The 17,305-nt window shown below is 40.2% G+C and overlaps 1 protein-coding gene across 1 annotated transcript; it reads right to left on the reverse strand.

Moving 5' to 3' along the window:
* Nucleotides 1–446: 446 nt before the first annotated feature.
* LOC130218076 (acyl-coenzyme A thioesterase 9, mitochondrial-like) lies at nucleotides 447–16,820 on the reverse strand. Its single transcript, XM_056450108.1, has 14 exons — nucleotides 16,694–16,820; nucleotides 8,160–8,205; nucleotides 7,893–8,063; nucleotides 7,741–7,778; nucleotides 5,832–5,915; nucleotides 5,638–5,741; nucleotides 5,483–5,556; nucleotides 5,342–5,409; nucleotides 3,745–3,856; nucleotides 3,573–3,663; nucleotides 3,405–3,490; nucleotides 3,235–3,322; nucleotides 638–791; nucleotides 447–529 (listed from the first exon to the last, which is right to left on the reverse strand). Exons 1-14 carry the CDS (start codon nucleotides 16,818–16,820, stop codon nucleotides 468–470), a joined length of 1,305 nt encoding a protein of 434 aa, XP_056306083.1. The 3' UTR covers nucleotides 447–467.
* Nucleotides 16,821–17,305: the final 485 nt, after the last annotated feature.

The following is a 17,305-nucleotide window of genomic DNA, read 5'->3' on the forward strand; positions in this document are numbered from 1 at the left end:
GTGAGTTTTCAAGCACAATTAGACCCTTAAAAATGCTATTATTAGAAAAGGGAAATTTCCCGTGAAATTGTAAACATCACATCATGGTTAATAGGGACAGTTGTAAAATTTCCGGGAAATTGTATTGTATGAAAACATCACATCATGGTTTAAGGGGACAGTTGTAAAATTTATACACACGCACATCATGGTATGCAGGGTCAAATTTTCAAAATGCATAAAAAACTATTAGGGGCTTTATTAGGAGTCATAAACAACATAGTGGGTCTCAGAATTACAGGGTCACGGATGTGTCCCTCTATACCATGGTGACCCTGTTATGCTGGCGAGTAACCTGGTGTTTTTGACCCTGTAACCATGTATACAAGAACACACACACACATACACAACACACTCCTGTAACTAGAGCGATCAATGTCGGCAAAACCGTATCAGGTATCTTATGATCCTATAAGCACAACCCATGCTCAGCTATGGTTCCTCATTGCCCCATCAAAGTGCCTCTTTCCATCCAGGTACAGCATTGACTCTGAGGATGACCAAATGATTTGAGTTACAAATAACATTTTAAATAGAAATATAAAAAATTCTAATTTTATAAAGTATATATTTGTATTGTCAAATAGTATCTTTTAACCTCCATAGCTCTGTGGGACAACAGCTGGGACTTCCTTTTCAAGACGGAAAGTGAAGTGAAACACATTTGGTGGTGCTGTGCTGTCTGGTTGTAAAGGATCGAGCACTTCTGAATGAACCCTGACCTGGATGTGCATTCCTTCCGTGTAGCAAACCTGATCAAGACATCATAAATCTATTAGGAAGAATAAAATTGAAATAGGCTGAAATTGGAAAATGCAGCTAGCTCTCTGCAACACTAACATGGTCGCCCACTGAAGCTAAGCAGGGCTGCGCCCGGTCAGTACCTTGATGGGAGACCACATGGCAAAGTTAAGTTAGGAGGCCACCAGGGGGCACTCAACCTGCGCTCTGTGGGGGTCCTAATGCCCTAGTATAGTGAAGGGGACACTATAGTGCTCAGTAAGGACCGTCTTTCGGATTAGATGTTAAACCGAGGTCCAGACAAAAGGCAATCCCTTCCGATTGCCTTCAAAAAAGAGTATGGGTTTTAACTCGCCACAATCAGCTGGTATGTGGTGTGCGGTCCGGGCAATATGGCTGCCGTCGCGTCACAGGTGAATGCTGCACATTGATGGTGGAAGAGGATTTTTCCCAAAAAAATGTGTAAAGCGCTTTGAGTGTCCACAAAAGTGCTATATAAATTATGATTATTAATTGTGATACGAGAAATGCTATTTGTTTTATTTGTACTTTTTTACATACATTTTTCTATTCTAATTAAATCTAATTTAAGCTAGAATTATTTAGATTTCAATAAAGCTTTTTTAAAAAGCTTGTCAAATATTCTGATTACTATTTGATTTGCTGTTATCTATTCCCGCAATTTGTATAACGTTTTGGGCATGTGTCCAAATGTTACTATTTTAATACTGAACTGCTTTCTGAGTTTGAAAATGGTCAAGTTATAAGAATAGGAATCAGTTATTGTTTATCAAGAAAATTCAGTTTATTAACTCAATAATTGATGCTGCTATGAATATAAATGTATATTATTTGTTAAACTCTTTCATCTTGGCAAGTTTTCATTTATAAATGCAAATCAGTTTCATCAATTATTATTTACAGACCCATTAATGTTTTTTCAGTTTCTTCATTTGAATGAATTATAACATTTAGACAGTGTCTTGATGCCACCTACTGGGTGGTTTAAATTTATTATCTGTATTTATATATATTCCTGTCGTCGTGTGTTTAACATGCAAAGAAATATGGATAACACCAAGGAAGCGCTTTTAGAAGGAAAGTTTCAATACAAAACAATTAATGTCGCATCACCAGGCTATCCAGCGTTTCCTCCAGAGTTTCATGTATTTTCGGGTGTTTCATTTTTAATCTATAGACTTTAACTGCAGTTCAGCAGTTCACTCTCATTAAGCAACATATTGATCATGCCTCGTGACATTTATTGGATGAAAATATGAAGGACTGCTAGAAGAGTGTCGTTTTAATGGAACTTGATACCGCATGGTGGACGGAAAGAAAAACCTCCGCATTTCGGGACTCGGGTGGTCCTTTTAGGTAAACAAAAATCACTGCTTACATGGTAGACTCTTAATCAGTATTATCTTAATCATAAAATCGGAGTATTGGTGTCCATGTAAATGTACTCAGTGAAAGTGCCAGATAATGTCGCAAGCTGTCAAAGACAGCCCATTCCTCTGCCTATAAGTTGATTCCATGAGACCTCAAATGTTTTATTAAGTTTGATGTGTTTCCCCCTACATGCAACTTTTGTAAAGTGTCTGCTTCACGTTGCTGTGTCAGAATCCTTGCTTGTAAAATACAGCCATACTTTAGAACGCTTAGTTTAGGCAAATTTGATCAGTGCGATCGTGTGTGTTGATGAATCGTTGAGGAGGTTGAGGAGTCGCTCATAGGGTGCGCTGTACTGCGCGCGTTGTCTGTCTGTGTGTGTGTGTGCATGTTTGTACTTTATAATTAATGTTCTCAACTCGCAATACAACTTTACAATTAGTACAATTGTTTGTATTCAATACTTTATTATTATTATAATTTTCCATATCTGCAATGCCTGTATTTTAGATTTTTTTTTGTAGTCCACTTAAAATCCAACATGGAAATCATTTTTGTTTGTTATTGGCATTGATTGTTTTGAAATTCAAATAGCACTTACATGCCTGTGTTTTTATTTCTGTAATAAATACGGCTTTTTGTGATTAAACATGATTAATTACAAAAAAAGTGTGATCAATTAGTTATGCAGAGTTAGAGAGTTATGCAGTACGTTACTGTGTTTTAAAGTTCCATTGTGAAAATTACTGTATATTTTACATTGAAGAGATACAATACTTTAATTACATACTGTATACAGCAAGATAAATAGTTCTGTAAATGTAAATACAGTTTTTCCTGTAATTGATTTAAAGTAAGTTTCTACGGGAAATTGTTATAATGGTTTCTGATCTGATTTTTTCAATTCTGATTTGCATAAGCAATCTGTGCATCCAACTCACAAATGAATGGCACATTAAATAATTGTAATTTATCGCACCACTTTGCGATAGGGACATTGCATTCTATCATCGCAATGACAATGACAATAGGGTTTGGATATATTGCAGCTCTAGTACTAACCTGAGAAGACAGCAAGAGCAAAGAACCAATTTCTACTGGCTTCCGAAATAAAATATCATCAACAGCCACAACAGTTGGTCTACATCCACTGAAAGACACAAATACGGCCATGAGAGAAAAGAACACCATTGTTTAAAATAACATTTATTAATGACTGATTTTCCTCTTACGCAAATGCACAGGCATTAGCTCGACCAAGCTCATAAGCCTTTCTCATCAGAAAACCACCAAATATCCGATTGAAGATATTTCTTTCCTGTACAAAGACCAAATTACATTAAGATATATAAAAGGAAAATATTTGTTTATTAAAATTTTTGAACTTTTTTCCCTTTTACCTGTGGATGGCAAATCTCAAGCCCTTTCAATTTGGCATCTTCCATCCACACTGAATTTGGTGGTAAAATCCGACTCCGAAAGCTGACAGTCCTATAAGGTAAAAGTAACTATTCTTTAAAAATGGCTCTTAAAAGGTGCAGGTATTTCTCTGTGTAATGCTGATAAATGGACCGTGTGTCAAGAGTGTTGAGGAACTGGTTGTGAATGAGTGTCCTCTCCTCCGCTGTAGGAGCCACTTTCAGAAGAGACGCCGTGCTCAGCTCCACACGCCTCTTCTTGTTTACTGGCCAATGTAAATTTGATGATTAATTATAAAGCAATAACAACATAGAATTTTGTAAATACATAAATTAAAAATCATGAACCAACCTATATATATTTTTGACTATAATTTGCATTTAGCAATATTTTTTTAACGAGATAGTAAATCAAAAATGACAAGTTACATTTTATTTACTCACACTCATGCTATTGAAAATATAGGTGACTTTCTTTTTCTTCAGTAGAACCTTAAAGAAGATTAGCTAAATCTATGTTTCTTGATGATTAGTATACAGTATATCAGTTATTCCAGTTGTTCTCAAACTCGAGTCATGCTTGCATAGTTTATAGCATATGTTAATAATCTTGGACAATCACAGGTAAAAACAAAAAATTTTCATTTTCACTCTCACACTCACTACACTTCATCATCAAGAGCTGTCTGCCCAAGCAGTGGATTAAAGCTAATAAAATTGTGAATGATGTTCAATTTCTTGCACAAACTGATCGTTTTCTTAAAAGACCTCAGTGTATCATTAGTAATCACAGGAATTGGTTTTGACTTATTGGTATGTGTTTATTTATAATCTCAAAAATGGGTGACCATTGACTTGCATCCAGGGGCGGACTTAGTGATTCCCGGGCCTTAAGCAATTCCAGGTATGGGGCCCTAGCATTTTTGAAAAATAAACGGCATGGTAAAAAGTGTAATTAAGTATATTTTAATATTTTAATATTTAAAGGAACCTTTATCTTCTAAATGTAAAATTAAAAGCAATAAAGTCACAAATAAAAAACAAGTTTGCAAACAATGTACAGCAGGGGTGGATCTTCTGGAGGTCCAGTGTCCTGCAGATTTTAGCTCCAACTTGTCTCAACACCTGCACAGATGTTTCTAGAAAGCCTAATAAGAGCTTGATTAGCTAGCCCGGTGTGTCTGATCGGGGCTGGAACTAAACACCGGCCCTCCAGGACCGAGTTTGGGCACCCCGATGTATAGTTAATTCGCCTTATTTGTGACTAGATTTTAAAAGTAACATCACCCGCAGCTCGTCACAAAGAGTAGCCTAGTGTTAGGAACAGCACAGCACAGACACATGAGAGTCTCTCTAAAAATCTCCAGTAATATCTAAAAACATTCACTAGTCGCTTTTTTGAGGGGTCTGAAAAGTCGCAAAGTTGTTAACACTGGCTGGCAGTGCCTTTGATTGAAGCGCTCTCACCTGAATTTACTGAAGAAATAAAAAGTCACCTCTGCTGTCAATTTTCATTTTTGAATAAACTATCCCTTTAAGCTTTTTATCATGGACCATGAAATATAAATTGACATTCTCATACCCTCGTTGTCATTAATCCCTCTGCAATGTCATCTCTTTTCTTTGTTAATGAAGAGTTTACTAACGTGAATGCGAGACAGCATGTACTTGGATAAATGTCACGATATGAAAAGAAAACACTTAAAAAAAATAATGTCAAATTCACACCGACTTCAATAAACAAAACTTACTTTCACCCTGAAGAAAAATCGCCTCTTCTTCCAGACCCACTGGTTTGAGTGGGTTTACAAAAGCTGCCCTGACAAAAGAATATGTGAATTAATTCATATTACAGCATATCAATATTAGATCACATTAGTCAGCTGTGATACCTTTTGTTTTCAGGATCTCGAGCCACCATTACAAAAGTAGCATCTAATAAGTCTGCATGCGTGCCATTTTGGTACTGAGAAAACAACTCATTTTTGTTTAATAATACTCTGAAGAGAACAAATAAACTACGCATTACAAAAATCGAAATAATTACCTGAGACATGTGCATTTTAGCTTCGATTGAGGTCTTTCCAACCCATGTCACGTGACCAGTGAACTTGATGTCACAGTCTGGGTAGATGATGTTTTGTCTCATGTCTGAGATACATTATCAATAGCTTATAAATCAATGATTAATAACAAAATATAAATAAATATATTACAATGGAGAATATTGAGATGAAATACCGATCTTGTCCACTAGGGCGGTGACAATAGACAGCGGAGAACTTTGCAGCTCCTCGTTCCATGTGTGAGAGTAACAGATGAGCACTAAAGAGATCAACATGAGACAGTGTGTGATGCTCTGTGTGAATGTGACTAAAAAAAACCGCTGTGAGGTGAATCACATTATAAAGCTTGATTTGAAGTGAAATCTGTCAAAATAAGTATATTCTAACTGTGCTTAATGGCTTTAATGAAGCAAAGGTTTGCCATCCTGTGATTTTATTATTAAATATATCAAGTCTGTTTAATATATGTGGATGGATTTTGCTATTAAACACAAATGTTTAATTAAAAATGTAATTAATGTGAACAAAATTAATGTTAACAAAACAAAATATTCTGATAATGTTGAAAAAATCATCTGTTGACAAAACAAAAAATACTATACAACACAAAGGCTGTTTTTTCCTAAATATTCTTCAGTATAACTTCCTTTGTTTTCATCTAAAAAAAGAAAGTCAAACGGGTCGGGAACAAGTGGAGGGTGAGTAGATAATGGCAGTATGTTCATTTTTGGGCGAACTATGTCTATTACAATCTCAGAGCTCACAACAGGTCTGTTTTTAAAAGTTTATCAGTTATTGTTAGGCCTGCACAATATATTGTTTCAGCATCGATATAGCAATGTGTGCTTTCGCAATAGTCACATACTGTAGCAGCATCTGCAATGTGGAGTTGGGATTATTATTGTTGATCAGCAATGAAGAATGTACATTGTTAACATTTTACATTACATTTGATTATTCAATCAAAGGAGCCAAACAAAATAGAGATAATGCATGAGGTGGCTATTTTGTAATAGCGGATTAAACATATATCAATGTTGCAATTCTAAGAAGTGCAGTTGAAGTCATAATTATTAGACCCCCTTTGAATTTTTTTTTTTTTATATATTTCCCAAATGATGTTTAACAGAGCAAGGAAATTTTTTAAAGTATGTCTGATAATATTTTTTTCTTTTGGAGAAAGTCTTATTTGTTTTAGTTTGGCTAGAATGAAAGCAGTTTTTAATTTTTATGTACCATTTTAAGGACAAAATTATTAGCCCCTTTAGGCAACTTTTTTTTCGATAGTCTACAGAAAAAAAACATCATTATACAGTAACTTGCCTAATTACCCTTACCTGCCTAGTTAACCTAATTAAGCCTTTAAATGTCACTTTAAGCTGTATAAAAGTATCTTGAAAAATATCTAGTAAAATATTATTTACTGTCATCATGGCAAAGATAAAAGAAATCAGTTATTAGAGATGAGTTATTAAAACTATTATGCTTAGAAATGTGTTGAAAGAATCTTCTCTCCGTTAAACAGAAATTGGGGGAAAAAAAATAATCAGGGGGGCTAATAATTCAGACTTCAACTGTATATGTGCTGTTAATAAAAGAAATCCATCTTATAACTTTTTGATGCATTTTTTCCTCTTAATTTACAAATATCATGATATATTGTGGAAGGTTTTCTTGTGATATAACGCTGATATTGTGATCTATCATTATCGGAGGAAAATATCATGATAATATCATATCGTATTACTGTACCTGAATCTGACTACTTATTTCACTTTTATCTTTGCTTTTGTTTTGCTTTGCTTTTATCTTATTTATTTATTCTTGCAATTTCTTCCATTCACACCTCCAAAAGATTATTACAATCAAAGTTCATGAATTTATTCCAAATAGAGTTCTTCAAGTCATCTGCAAAATTATATTCATATCGCGATATAAATCGCAGCAAAATTAAATATCACAATGTCAGATTTTTCCAATATCGTGCAGCCCTAGTTATTGTTAAAAGTCTACTTTCATGTGGAAAAAGCTAATAGAGCTTTTACTTCTGGAGCAGAATACATTGCAGAAAATATCTGTAGTACCTCCTAAGCAGTCCAAGTCCTCCAAAATCCGTCCAAACCTTTAAATAAAACGAATTTTTGAACAAGAGATCATAAATGTTGCTGTTTTTGGTATATATAAGCAACCAGCAACTAATAACCATGTTGTATGAGCATAATAATGGTTATATTACCTGACGCTGTTGTGAGAGTTGAGATATTTCTCTCTTAAAGCAGGCTGAGAACCCAGAGGAAGATGCGCCTCAATTAAACTGTCCTTCATTCTTTTTGCAGGAAGGTCATCTTGACTTCGAGCGAGATACTGGCTTAGTGATGAACGCTCAGACAACACTTGCTGCTGATCTCTGTAAGTTATGGAGAAAGTTTAACTGATAAGACAATACGTTTTTTGCTTAATTTGATAATGTGATAATTGTATAAATGTTACATCAATGACATACTGCCAGTTGGTAGATGCACCGACTACCTTCCTCAGTTGGTTGCGAACTGCGAAAATCCAAAAATGTAAAATATATTTCATTAAGAGCCATAGGTAAACGTTTACATCACTGTATAAGAAATGTACAATGTTAATGGGGCTATATTTGTTATTCTCACAATCTCAGCAACTTTCTTATTTATTAAAGGCTATGCTGTCATAATAATCTGAATTTGTTGTACAGTTAAAGTTAGAATTATTAGCCCCCCTGTTTATTTTGTTCCCCAATTTCTGTTTAATGGAGAGATTTTTCCAACACATCTCTAAACATAATAGTTTTAATAACTCATTTCTAATAACTCATTTATTTTATCTTTGCCATGATGACAGTAAATAACATTTTACTAGATATTTTTCAAGACACTTCTATACAGCTTAAAGTGACATTTAAAGGCTTAACTGGGTCAATTATGTTAACTAGGCAGGTTAGGGTAATTATGCAAGTTATTGTATAATGAGGGTTTGTTCTGTAGACTATCCAAAAAAAAAAAAATAGCTAGTATATTAAAGGAGCTAGTAATTTTGACCTTAAAATGGTTTGCAAAAAATTAAAACTGCTTTTATTCTAGCCGAAATAAAACAAATAAGACTTTCTCCAGAAGAAAAAATATTATCAGACATACTGTGACAATTTCCTTACTCTGTTAAACATAGATTGGGAAACATTTATAAAAGAAAAAAAAGGGGGGCTAATAATTCTGACTTCAACTGTATAAACTAAGACTAATAGGGATGTGACAAGATCTTGTATGACAAGATCTCGCGAGATTAAATCGAGATGAGATTTCTCATCAAGGTGAAAAGTTGTCTCCGGAGTTGTGATGTTATGATGGAGCATGAGGGTGAATTTATGAAGATTGGACACAGGCTGAGCTCGGGAGTTGCGCGTGTCACACGCTTGCTTGGGCAAGTGTGACGTAACCGATTTTTTTTTTACCGAAGTTCAGCAGCTGCCGCATTGACTTTTAGTCGCATTTTGGATAAGACATACACACACAGCTGTGTGACACTAGACACTGTTTCCCCCACCATTATATTAGACCCCCCCCCCCCCCGAAGTCAAGTTAATTGTATTTTAGATATAGCACTAGATCACAACTTCTCTTATAAACAAGCTAAATAGCCGTATGTAATATCTTAATTACACAACGACATGTGATTCTGTCTCTACATGGTCAAGCGATTACATATTCTGCCGTCTGAATCGCGCACAGTGGAGTTCTACACAGCCAATCTCTGCTGTATGGGAATGAGACTGTGCGCAACATCTGACAGGACTGAAGACGCACATGCACTTCCGTATATTATGCATAGCCTACAACCAAAACAAAGGTAAATGATGTGTGGGAGCATAATGTGCTCGATCACAGCAGCTAAAATATACACAGATGCGATGGGACCTCTGTTTAATTTATTGGTGCGACCCGTGCGAGTGATGCATTCTTTGTTGCAAGTGCAGTCATTTTAACTCTAGTGTTTTGAGCTGACCTCTCCTGGAAGCTCCGCGAGTCTCCCGAAAAATTTATACAGGCCCCGTGATCCCCCAAAATGAGTTAAAATACTCGGAAATCATGACAACGAGAGTGAATGAGCAAGACAACAGATCGCGAGAGGCACAGTAATGTTCTAAGCATTACATTTCTTGGGTTAAATGAATAGAGCAGTAAAGATATCGGAGATCGTAAACCCCTCTATCTCTGAGTGATCTGCTGTCATTTGTTGGAGACCAGTAAAATATTTGGATGGTCCTGCATGTATTTAGGCCTTTTTACATATATAACAACTAAAAATTATGTTTTGAAAATATTGCAAGTTCACTAAAAGCTGGCTGGAATTATTAGATAATAAAACTTTATTTTTTTGACATGATTATTTAATAATTTAAATTCCTGTAATACACTCATTGCTATAAACAGTAGTTTATATACCTCTTTACTTTTAGTAAAGAAGTATTAGATTTATAGGTGTGCATTTTAATTCTTATGCATCAAACATACGCTCCAAACTTATTCTTGATTGAGTCATGTTGAATTCTTCTTTCACCATTTGCATGTTTCCAAATTGCATTGTAATTTTTCAAAACGATTTTTATATCTGTGTTATATTATTTTCTGTGCCGGTTCATTCTGCTGTGGCGACCCCTGATAAATAAGGGACTAAGCCAGAGGAAATGAATGCAGAAATTATTTTCTGTAAAGCTGCTTCTGGCCATGACACATTCACACCCAGTTATAAGATGGTTATAAGAGATGTGTTTAAGGTATTATATGCAGCATCCTTCATTTATTCTCTTAGGTAGAGACAAGATCTTCTCTTAAGGTTCATACCCTCCCACCCCCAAACTGTAAACCTAGGGGAAAGGCTGCTTTTCTCTGCAACTACAGATTTAGTAAAAGACCACAGACACATCTCTAAGCTTGCACACACACAGTGAACTTTTGGAGAATCGAGACACACCTTCATCATCACTGAACACAAGTTTATATTGTTGATGTGCAGTATTAAATTACATTAAAACAACTCTCTCCTATCAGTCCATATTTGCATTCAGTAGCTCAGAGTTTGTGACGGGGGCATGAATGAAATCTTGCTGAATGAAAGTAAAATAATGCTAACAAATTAAAAATGAAATACCAAAAATTACATGAATTTTAAGGATAATTTAAATTTCAATTTGTGGAAAGGAGTTTGATTCCTTATGTGAAATTGTACAGGGGAGAAGCCAGTCAGTAGAGTTTATAGCTAAATATTTAGCAGTGTTTGCATGTCCTTCACTGCATAGAATTCATTATAATAGAAATAAAATACCATTCATTAGATTTTTTTTTTAAAAAGCACCTAAATTCTTTTGCAGTTTATGAATTTTTTTTCTGTTGAATAAAAGACTATTTTCCATTCATATGGCCATTTCATCATTGAAGATTTCTTAAAAATAGTGTAAAAATCTCGTCTCGTTTTCGTGAACCCAATCTCGTGTCTCGTCTTGTAGTGTAAGCGTCTCGTCACACCCTACTACATATAGATCTATCTGTGATACTTCAGTATTTTATCCATTTTCTCTGCATAACGCATTCACATGTTCCTCCAAAAACGTTATTCACATAATAATCAGTGTACATGTTTAGACAAGGACTTCATGAAAGGTCTAATTAAAAAAATTGTTTAGCACAAACTGTTTAGCACACAAAAGTCTTACATTACTGTCCCTTTAAGGATTACACTACAAGTTAAATTTAAGCTCAATAGTAAACTAACTGCATTATGAAACAGTCTATTTTCTTAGTCAAAACAGCTCTTAAGAAAATAAAGCTAAAGGGAAAAATGCTGTTAATGGACATGCATGGAAAAAACAGGAAGGCGAAGAAGACAGGAATCAAAACATGGCAGCCTCAACAGGCTGCTAATTAGAGGAAAGGTATAAGGTCATGAACGACAAAGGCATTTCACAAATGAAAAACATCGTGGAACTATGCAAGTATACGGTCATAAAAAATTACAGCAGAATGCAGAAAAAGAGAGAGAGATTTATGACTTAACATGTTTTAACAACAAAGCAAGGAAAATATTAAATCATTTGAAGAGAACCATTTTATGTTCTCCAAATGTAAGTTTACAGTAAGCACACAATGAGTTGTATTAGCAACACTTCAATGTTTGAAAATACAACATCATAACTGACTCATTAGACACAAATACAGGTTTAGGTTTGAATAACATACATTACAATATAAAACATCTACTTAATTGTAGCTTCTGATCACACTGCAAAAAAAAGATTTTTTGGTTTGTTTTTTCATTGCAAATGTCTAATGAAATGTAATTTATTTAATATAAGAAGTCTTGTTGTCAGTGAAACTGATCAAAATAAGAATAAATATCTGCCAACAGACCCCTAAAAATCAATTTAATAGACAATAAAAGGAAGTTCAATTACTTCAATTACAGATACTTGCTCTTCAATCATTAAACTAGATTAATTTAGTTCAATGTGGCAGAAAAGAAAATAATCATAAGTTGGAATCTTAAGTTAAAGCATCTTGATTTAAAAAAACAAAACACTGACGAACATGTTTAAAGATTTGCTTAAATATAAGATCAACACGTATACGTAAGTATTTATGTATGTATGTGTGTGTGTGTTAGTTAGTTAACTTTATTTGTCCCCGTAGGGAAATTTAATTTGCAGCATAGACTCACAGAGCTCCAGCTGAAGGGTCTGTGACCCCAGGGGGCTGCCCCAGGGGCCAGCCACTGTCCCTGGTTTGCAGTTTGGGCTCTTGAGGTTCCCTTGTCCTCCAGCTGAAGGGTCTGTGACCCCAGTGGGCTACCCCAGGGGCCAGCCACTCCCTGGGTTGCAGTTTGGGCTCTTGAGGGCCCTTGATCCAGCTATAGGGTCTGTGACCCCAGCAGGCTGCCAATGGGGTCAGCCACTCTACCTGGGTTGCAGTTTGGGCTCTTGAGGGCCCCTTGCCTCCAGCTGCAGGTCTGTGACCCAGGTAGGCTGCTCCAGGGGCCAGCCCCTCTCCCGGGTGGCAGATTGGGCTCTTGGGGGCCCCTTGCCCTCCAGCTGCGGGTCTGTGACCCCAGCGGATGCCCTAGGGTCCAGCCATCTCCCTGGGTTGCAGTTTGGGCTCTTGAGAGCCCTTGCCCGCCGCTGCAGGGTCTGTGACCCCAGTGGGCTGCCCAGGGGCCAGCCACTCCCTGGGTTGCAGTTTGGGCTCTTGAGGGCCCCTTGTCCTCCAGCTGAAGGGTCTGTGACTCCAGCGGGCTGCCCGAGGGGCCAGCTACTGTCCCTGGGTGGCGGTTTGGGCTCTTGAGGGCCCCTTGCCCTCCACATAAGGGTCTTGACTCCAGCAAGTTACCCAGGGGCCTACTCTCTCCTGGACTTGCACTCCGGGCCCCAGAGGCCCCCTTGCCCTCCAGCTAAGGGGTCCCTGACCCTAGCAAGCTACCCAGGGGCCAACGTCTCTCCCTGGTCTTGCAGTCTGGGCCCCAGAGGCCTCCTTGCCCTCCACTTAAGAGTCCCTACCCCAGCAAGCTACCCAGGGCCAACCTTCCCTGGACTTGCAGTCTGGGCCCTAGGGGGCGCCCTTGTCTTCCATCTAAGGGTCCCTGACCCCAGCAAGCTACCCTGGGGTCAACCTCTCTCCCTGGACTTGCAGTCTGAGCAACAGGGGGCCCCTTGCCCTCCAACTAAGGGGTCCCTGATCCCAGCAAGCTACCCAGGGCCCAACCTCTCTCCTGGACTTGCAGTCTGGGCCCCATAGGGCCCCTTGCCCTGCCCCTAAGGAGTCCCTGACCTCAGCAGGCTACCAAAGGGCCAACCTCTCTCCCTGGACTTGCAGTCTGGGCCCTAGGGGGCGCCCTTGCCTTCCATCTAAGGGGTCCCTGACCCCAGCAAGCTACCCAGGGTCCAACCTCTCTCCCTGGACTTACAGTCTGGGCCCCAGAGGGCCCCTTTGTTTTCTTCCAAACGGGTCCCTGACCTCAGTAGGCTACCCAGGGGCCAACTTCTCTCCCTGGACTTGCAATCTGGGCCCCAGAGGGCGCCCCTTGCCCTCTGCCTAAGGGGTCACTGAATCCAACAAGCTACCCAGGGCCCAACCTCTCTCTCTGGACTTGCAGCCTGGGCAAAAGAGGGCTTCCTTGCTTTCCTCCGAAGGGGTCCCTGACCTCAGCAGGCTACCCAGGGGCCAACTTCTCTCCCTGGACTTGCAATCTGGGCCCCAGAGGGCCCCCTTGCTTTCCTCCGAAGGGGTCCCTGACCCCAGCAAGCTACCCTGGGGCCAACCTCTCTCCCTGGACTTGCAGTCTGGGCCCCAGAGGGCCCCCTTGCCCTCCACCTAAGGGGTCCCTGACCCCAGCAAGCTACCCAGGGCCCAACCTCTCTCCCTGGACTTGCAGTCTGGGCCCCAGAGGGCGCCCTTGCCTTCCACCTAAGTCTGGCCCACAGAGGGCCTCTTGCTTCCCTACGAAGAGTTCCCTGACCTCAGCAGGCTGCCAAGGGACCAACCTCTCTCCCTGGACTTGCAGTCTGGGCCAAAGAGGGCCCCTTGCCCTCTAATTATGGGGTTCCTGACCCCAGCAAGCTACCCAGGGGCCAAACTCTCTCCCTGGACTTGCAGTCTGGGCACCAGAGGGCCCCCTTGCCCTCGACCTAAGGGGTCCCTGACCTCAGCAAGCTACTCTGAGGCCAATGTCTCTCCCTGGACTTGCAGTCTGGGCCCCAGGGGGCACCCTTGCCCTCCAACTAAGGTCCCTGATCCCAGCAAGCTTCCCAGGGCCCAACCTCTTTACCTGGATTGCATTCTGAGCCCCAGAGGACCCTTTGCTTTCTTTTGAAGGGGTCCCTGACCTCAGCAGGCTACCCAGGGCCCAACCTCTCTCCCTGGTCTTGCAGTCTGGGCCCCAGAGGGCCCCCTTGCTTTCCTCCGAAGGGGTACCTGACCCCAGCAAGCTACCCAGGGGCCAACCTCTCTCCCTGGACTTGCAGTCTGGGCCCCAGAGGGCCCTCTTGCCCTCCACCTAAGGGGTCCCTGACCCCAGCAAGCTTCCCAGGGCCAACCTCTCTCCCTGGACTTGCAGTCTGGGCCCAAGAGGGCCCCCTTGCTTTCTTCCGAAGGGGTCCCTGACCTCAGCAGGCTACCCAGGGCCAACCCAGGGCCAACTTCTCTCCATGGTCTTGCAGTCCGGGCCACAGAGGGCCCCTTGCCCTCAAATTATGGGGTTCCTTACCCCAGCAAGCTACCCTGGGTTCAACCTCTCTCCCTGGACTTGCAGTCTGGGCCCCAGAGGGCCCCTTGCTTTCCTCCGAAGGGGTCTCTGACCCCAGCAAGCTACCCAGGGGCCAACCTCTCTCCCTGGACGTGCAGTCTGGGCCCCAGAGGGCCCCCTTGCCCTCCACCTAAGTCTGGGCCACAGAGGGCCCCTTGCTTTCCTCCGAAGAGGTCCCTGACCTCAGCAGGCTACCCAGGGACCAACCTCTCCCTGGACTTGCAGTCTGGACCACAAAGGGCCCCTTGCCCTCCAATTATGGGGTTCCTGACCCCAGCAAGCTACCCTGGGGCCAACCTCTCTCCCTGGACTTGCAGTCTGTGCCCCAGAGGGCCCCCTTGCCCTCCACCTAAGGGGTTCCTGACCCCAGCAAGCTACCAAGGGCCCAACCTCTCCCTGGACTTGCAGTCTGGGCCCCAGAGGGCGCCCTTGCCTTCCACCTAAGGGGTCCCTGACTCCAGCAAGCTACCCAGGGGCCAACCTCTCTCCCTGGACTTGCAGTCTGGGCTACAAAGGGCCCCTTGCCCTCCAATTTTGGGGTCCCTGACCCCAGCTAGCTACCCAGCGACCAACCTCTCTCCATGGACTTGCAGTCTGGGCCCCAGGGGGCCCCTTGCCCTCCAATTTTGGGGTCCCTGACCCCAGCTAGTGTAGTGGAAAGTTGAGCTGGATCTTGACAAACATCTTCTATGTTAAAAAAAAAGGCTGAGGTCTTCGAAGTTCTCAAGTTGAAGCAGTTTTATTTCACAGCAGAGATGGTCGATCAAGCTCTCTCCCTCTCAATGTCCAAAAACCCACAGTTTATATACAGTTTCTTATCCATAGGTATCATGAGATTGATGTAACATCACCCTATTCCCGGCTCCAATAGGATCCTAGCTTTTTAATTAATGGCTGTATGTTTTTCTGTTTTTACATATCTTAAAGGTCATAGCATGTGCTTACTCATGTGTTTGCATATGATCATGTTGTTTCCATACTTTCTAAATGATTCTCCTTATGTATGCTATTGGCGAGGGTTGTTTTTGTCTTGTTCAATATACATTGTCTAAATGTATTGCATACGCTCTGTCATAATGTTCTCACTTTGGCGCATGACCTGCTGTGCTTCAATTGTAAGGCCCTCAATTATAAGGCCCTGCATGTTTGTATGTCTCTCTGCATCACTTGAATATAGGTATTTCTATAAGTTTTAACAGTGTATTTTAATAGTAATCTATATTTTAATAGTGGCAGATTATATGTGATTACATAATAAAAGTTCCACTATATGCATAATAAAAGTTCCACTATAAATCCCCCCTCAGGGGCTTTATCAAAAAAGTCCCTTTCCTAAATCCCTCGCTGAAGTGCAACTTAAGAATCTAACATTTCGCTCAGTTTTTAACGTTCTTGTGCAACCAAAAAAGTTGCCCATCTACATCCTTATCAATTGTCAGCATCCTTGCGCCGCACTTCAGAGGAGAAACGGAACCAAACATCTCCCTCCACTTTTGGCTTTAGAAGGAGTAAAAGATCCCGCTCTCCCTAACTAAATACTTTCTTGGGGAGTTCAACACTCAACAATTATTAGTCATGTTAAAACATATGCTTTGTCAGCTTTGCTCACAGCAGTGGTTATATAACATATATACTTGATTAATCAACACACAAAAAAAATCTCAATATTTGCAGAACATTCATAGCGCCTGTAAAAGAACTATATCTGATGTTTCATCCCACGTCGCCAGAGGTACTTCTGAGTACTGTCTGGTGTTGGAGCAGACAGTGGGGTTTTAAACCTCCAGTAGATTCTGCTCTTCTTCTCCTTTGTTGCTGGATACTGGAGTGTCCCTTGACCCGTAGTCATCTTCCCTCTTTCCTCATGTACATCTGATATCAGCTCCGGCAGCTTCGATGAACTCCTATATACACAGAATTTTATACTAGTAAACGGGTCTTAAAATGATTACAATCTTTCAGTTCAGTCAGTCCATTATTTGCATTTTCCTGTATTAGGATGATGCCTTGCTTAAAACCATTCTCTTTGGGATTTAAAGCCTTTATGAAATAGTAAAAAGCTAAAGAATTATATTATTATTTTTAAGACATTAAAGATTAAAGAAATTTAGGGTAGTAATTGTTTTCAGAACTCATCCAACTTTATCCCAATCTGTTCTAATGACTTCATAGACATGGTCTCTGCAGTCATGCACAGTTCTATTAACTCGCACATTGACCATCTGCTTGGCAGCAGCTTTAGCTATAAATCTGAGAAGAGGCATAACACAACAAAAGAATAAAAACAAATATCGCAATTCTTTTGAATATTCCAATCTTAATTATTGTCCAATC

This window comes from Danio aesculapii, chromosome 24, assembly GCF_903798145.1.
Source record: "Danio aesculapii chromosome 24, fDanAes4.1, whole genome shotgun sequence".
Taxonomy (NCBI): Eukaryota; Metazoa; Chordata; class Actinopteri; order Cypriniformes; family Danionidae; genus Danio; species Danio aesculapii.

Bases quoted from the DNA above. Each gene is read 5' to 3' on its own strand.
- LOC130218076 (XM_056450108.1), bottom strand. From the start codon at position 16,820: ATGACTACGGGTCAAGGGACACTCCAGTATCCAGCAACAAAGGAGAAG. The intron at 8,064-8,159 runs GTATGTCATTGA...CATAACTTACAG, and splicing joins GGTGCATCTACCAACTGGCA to AGATCAGCAGCAAGTGTTGT. The intron at 5,742-5,831 runs GTATTTCATCTC...AATGTATCTCAG, and splicing joins CGCCCTAGTGGACAAGATCG to ACATGAGACAAAACATCATC.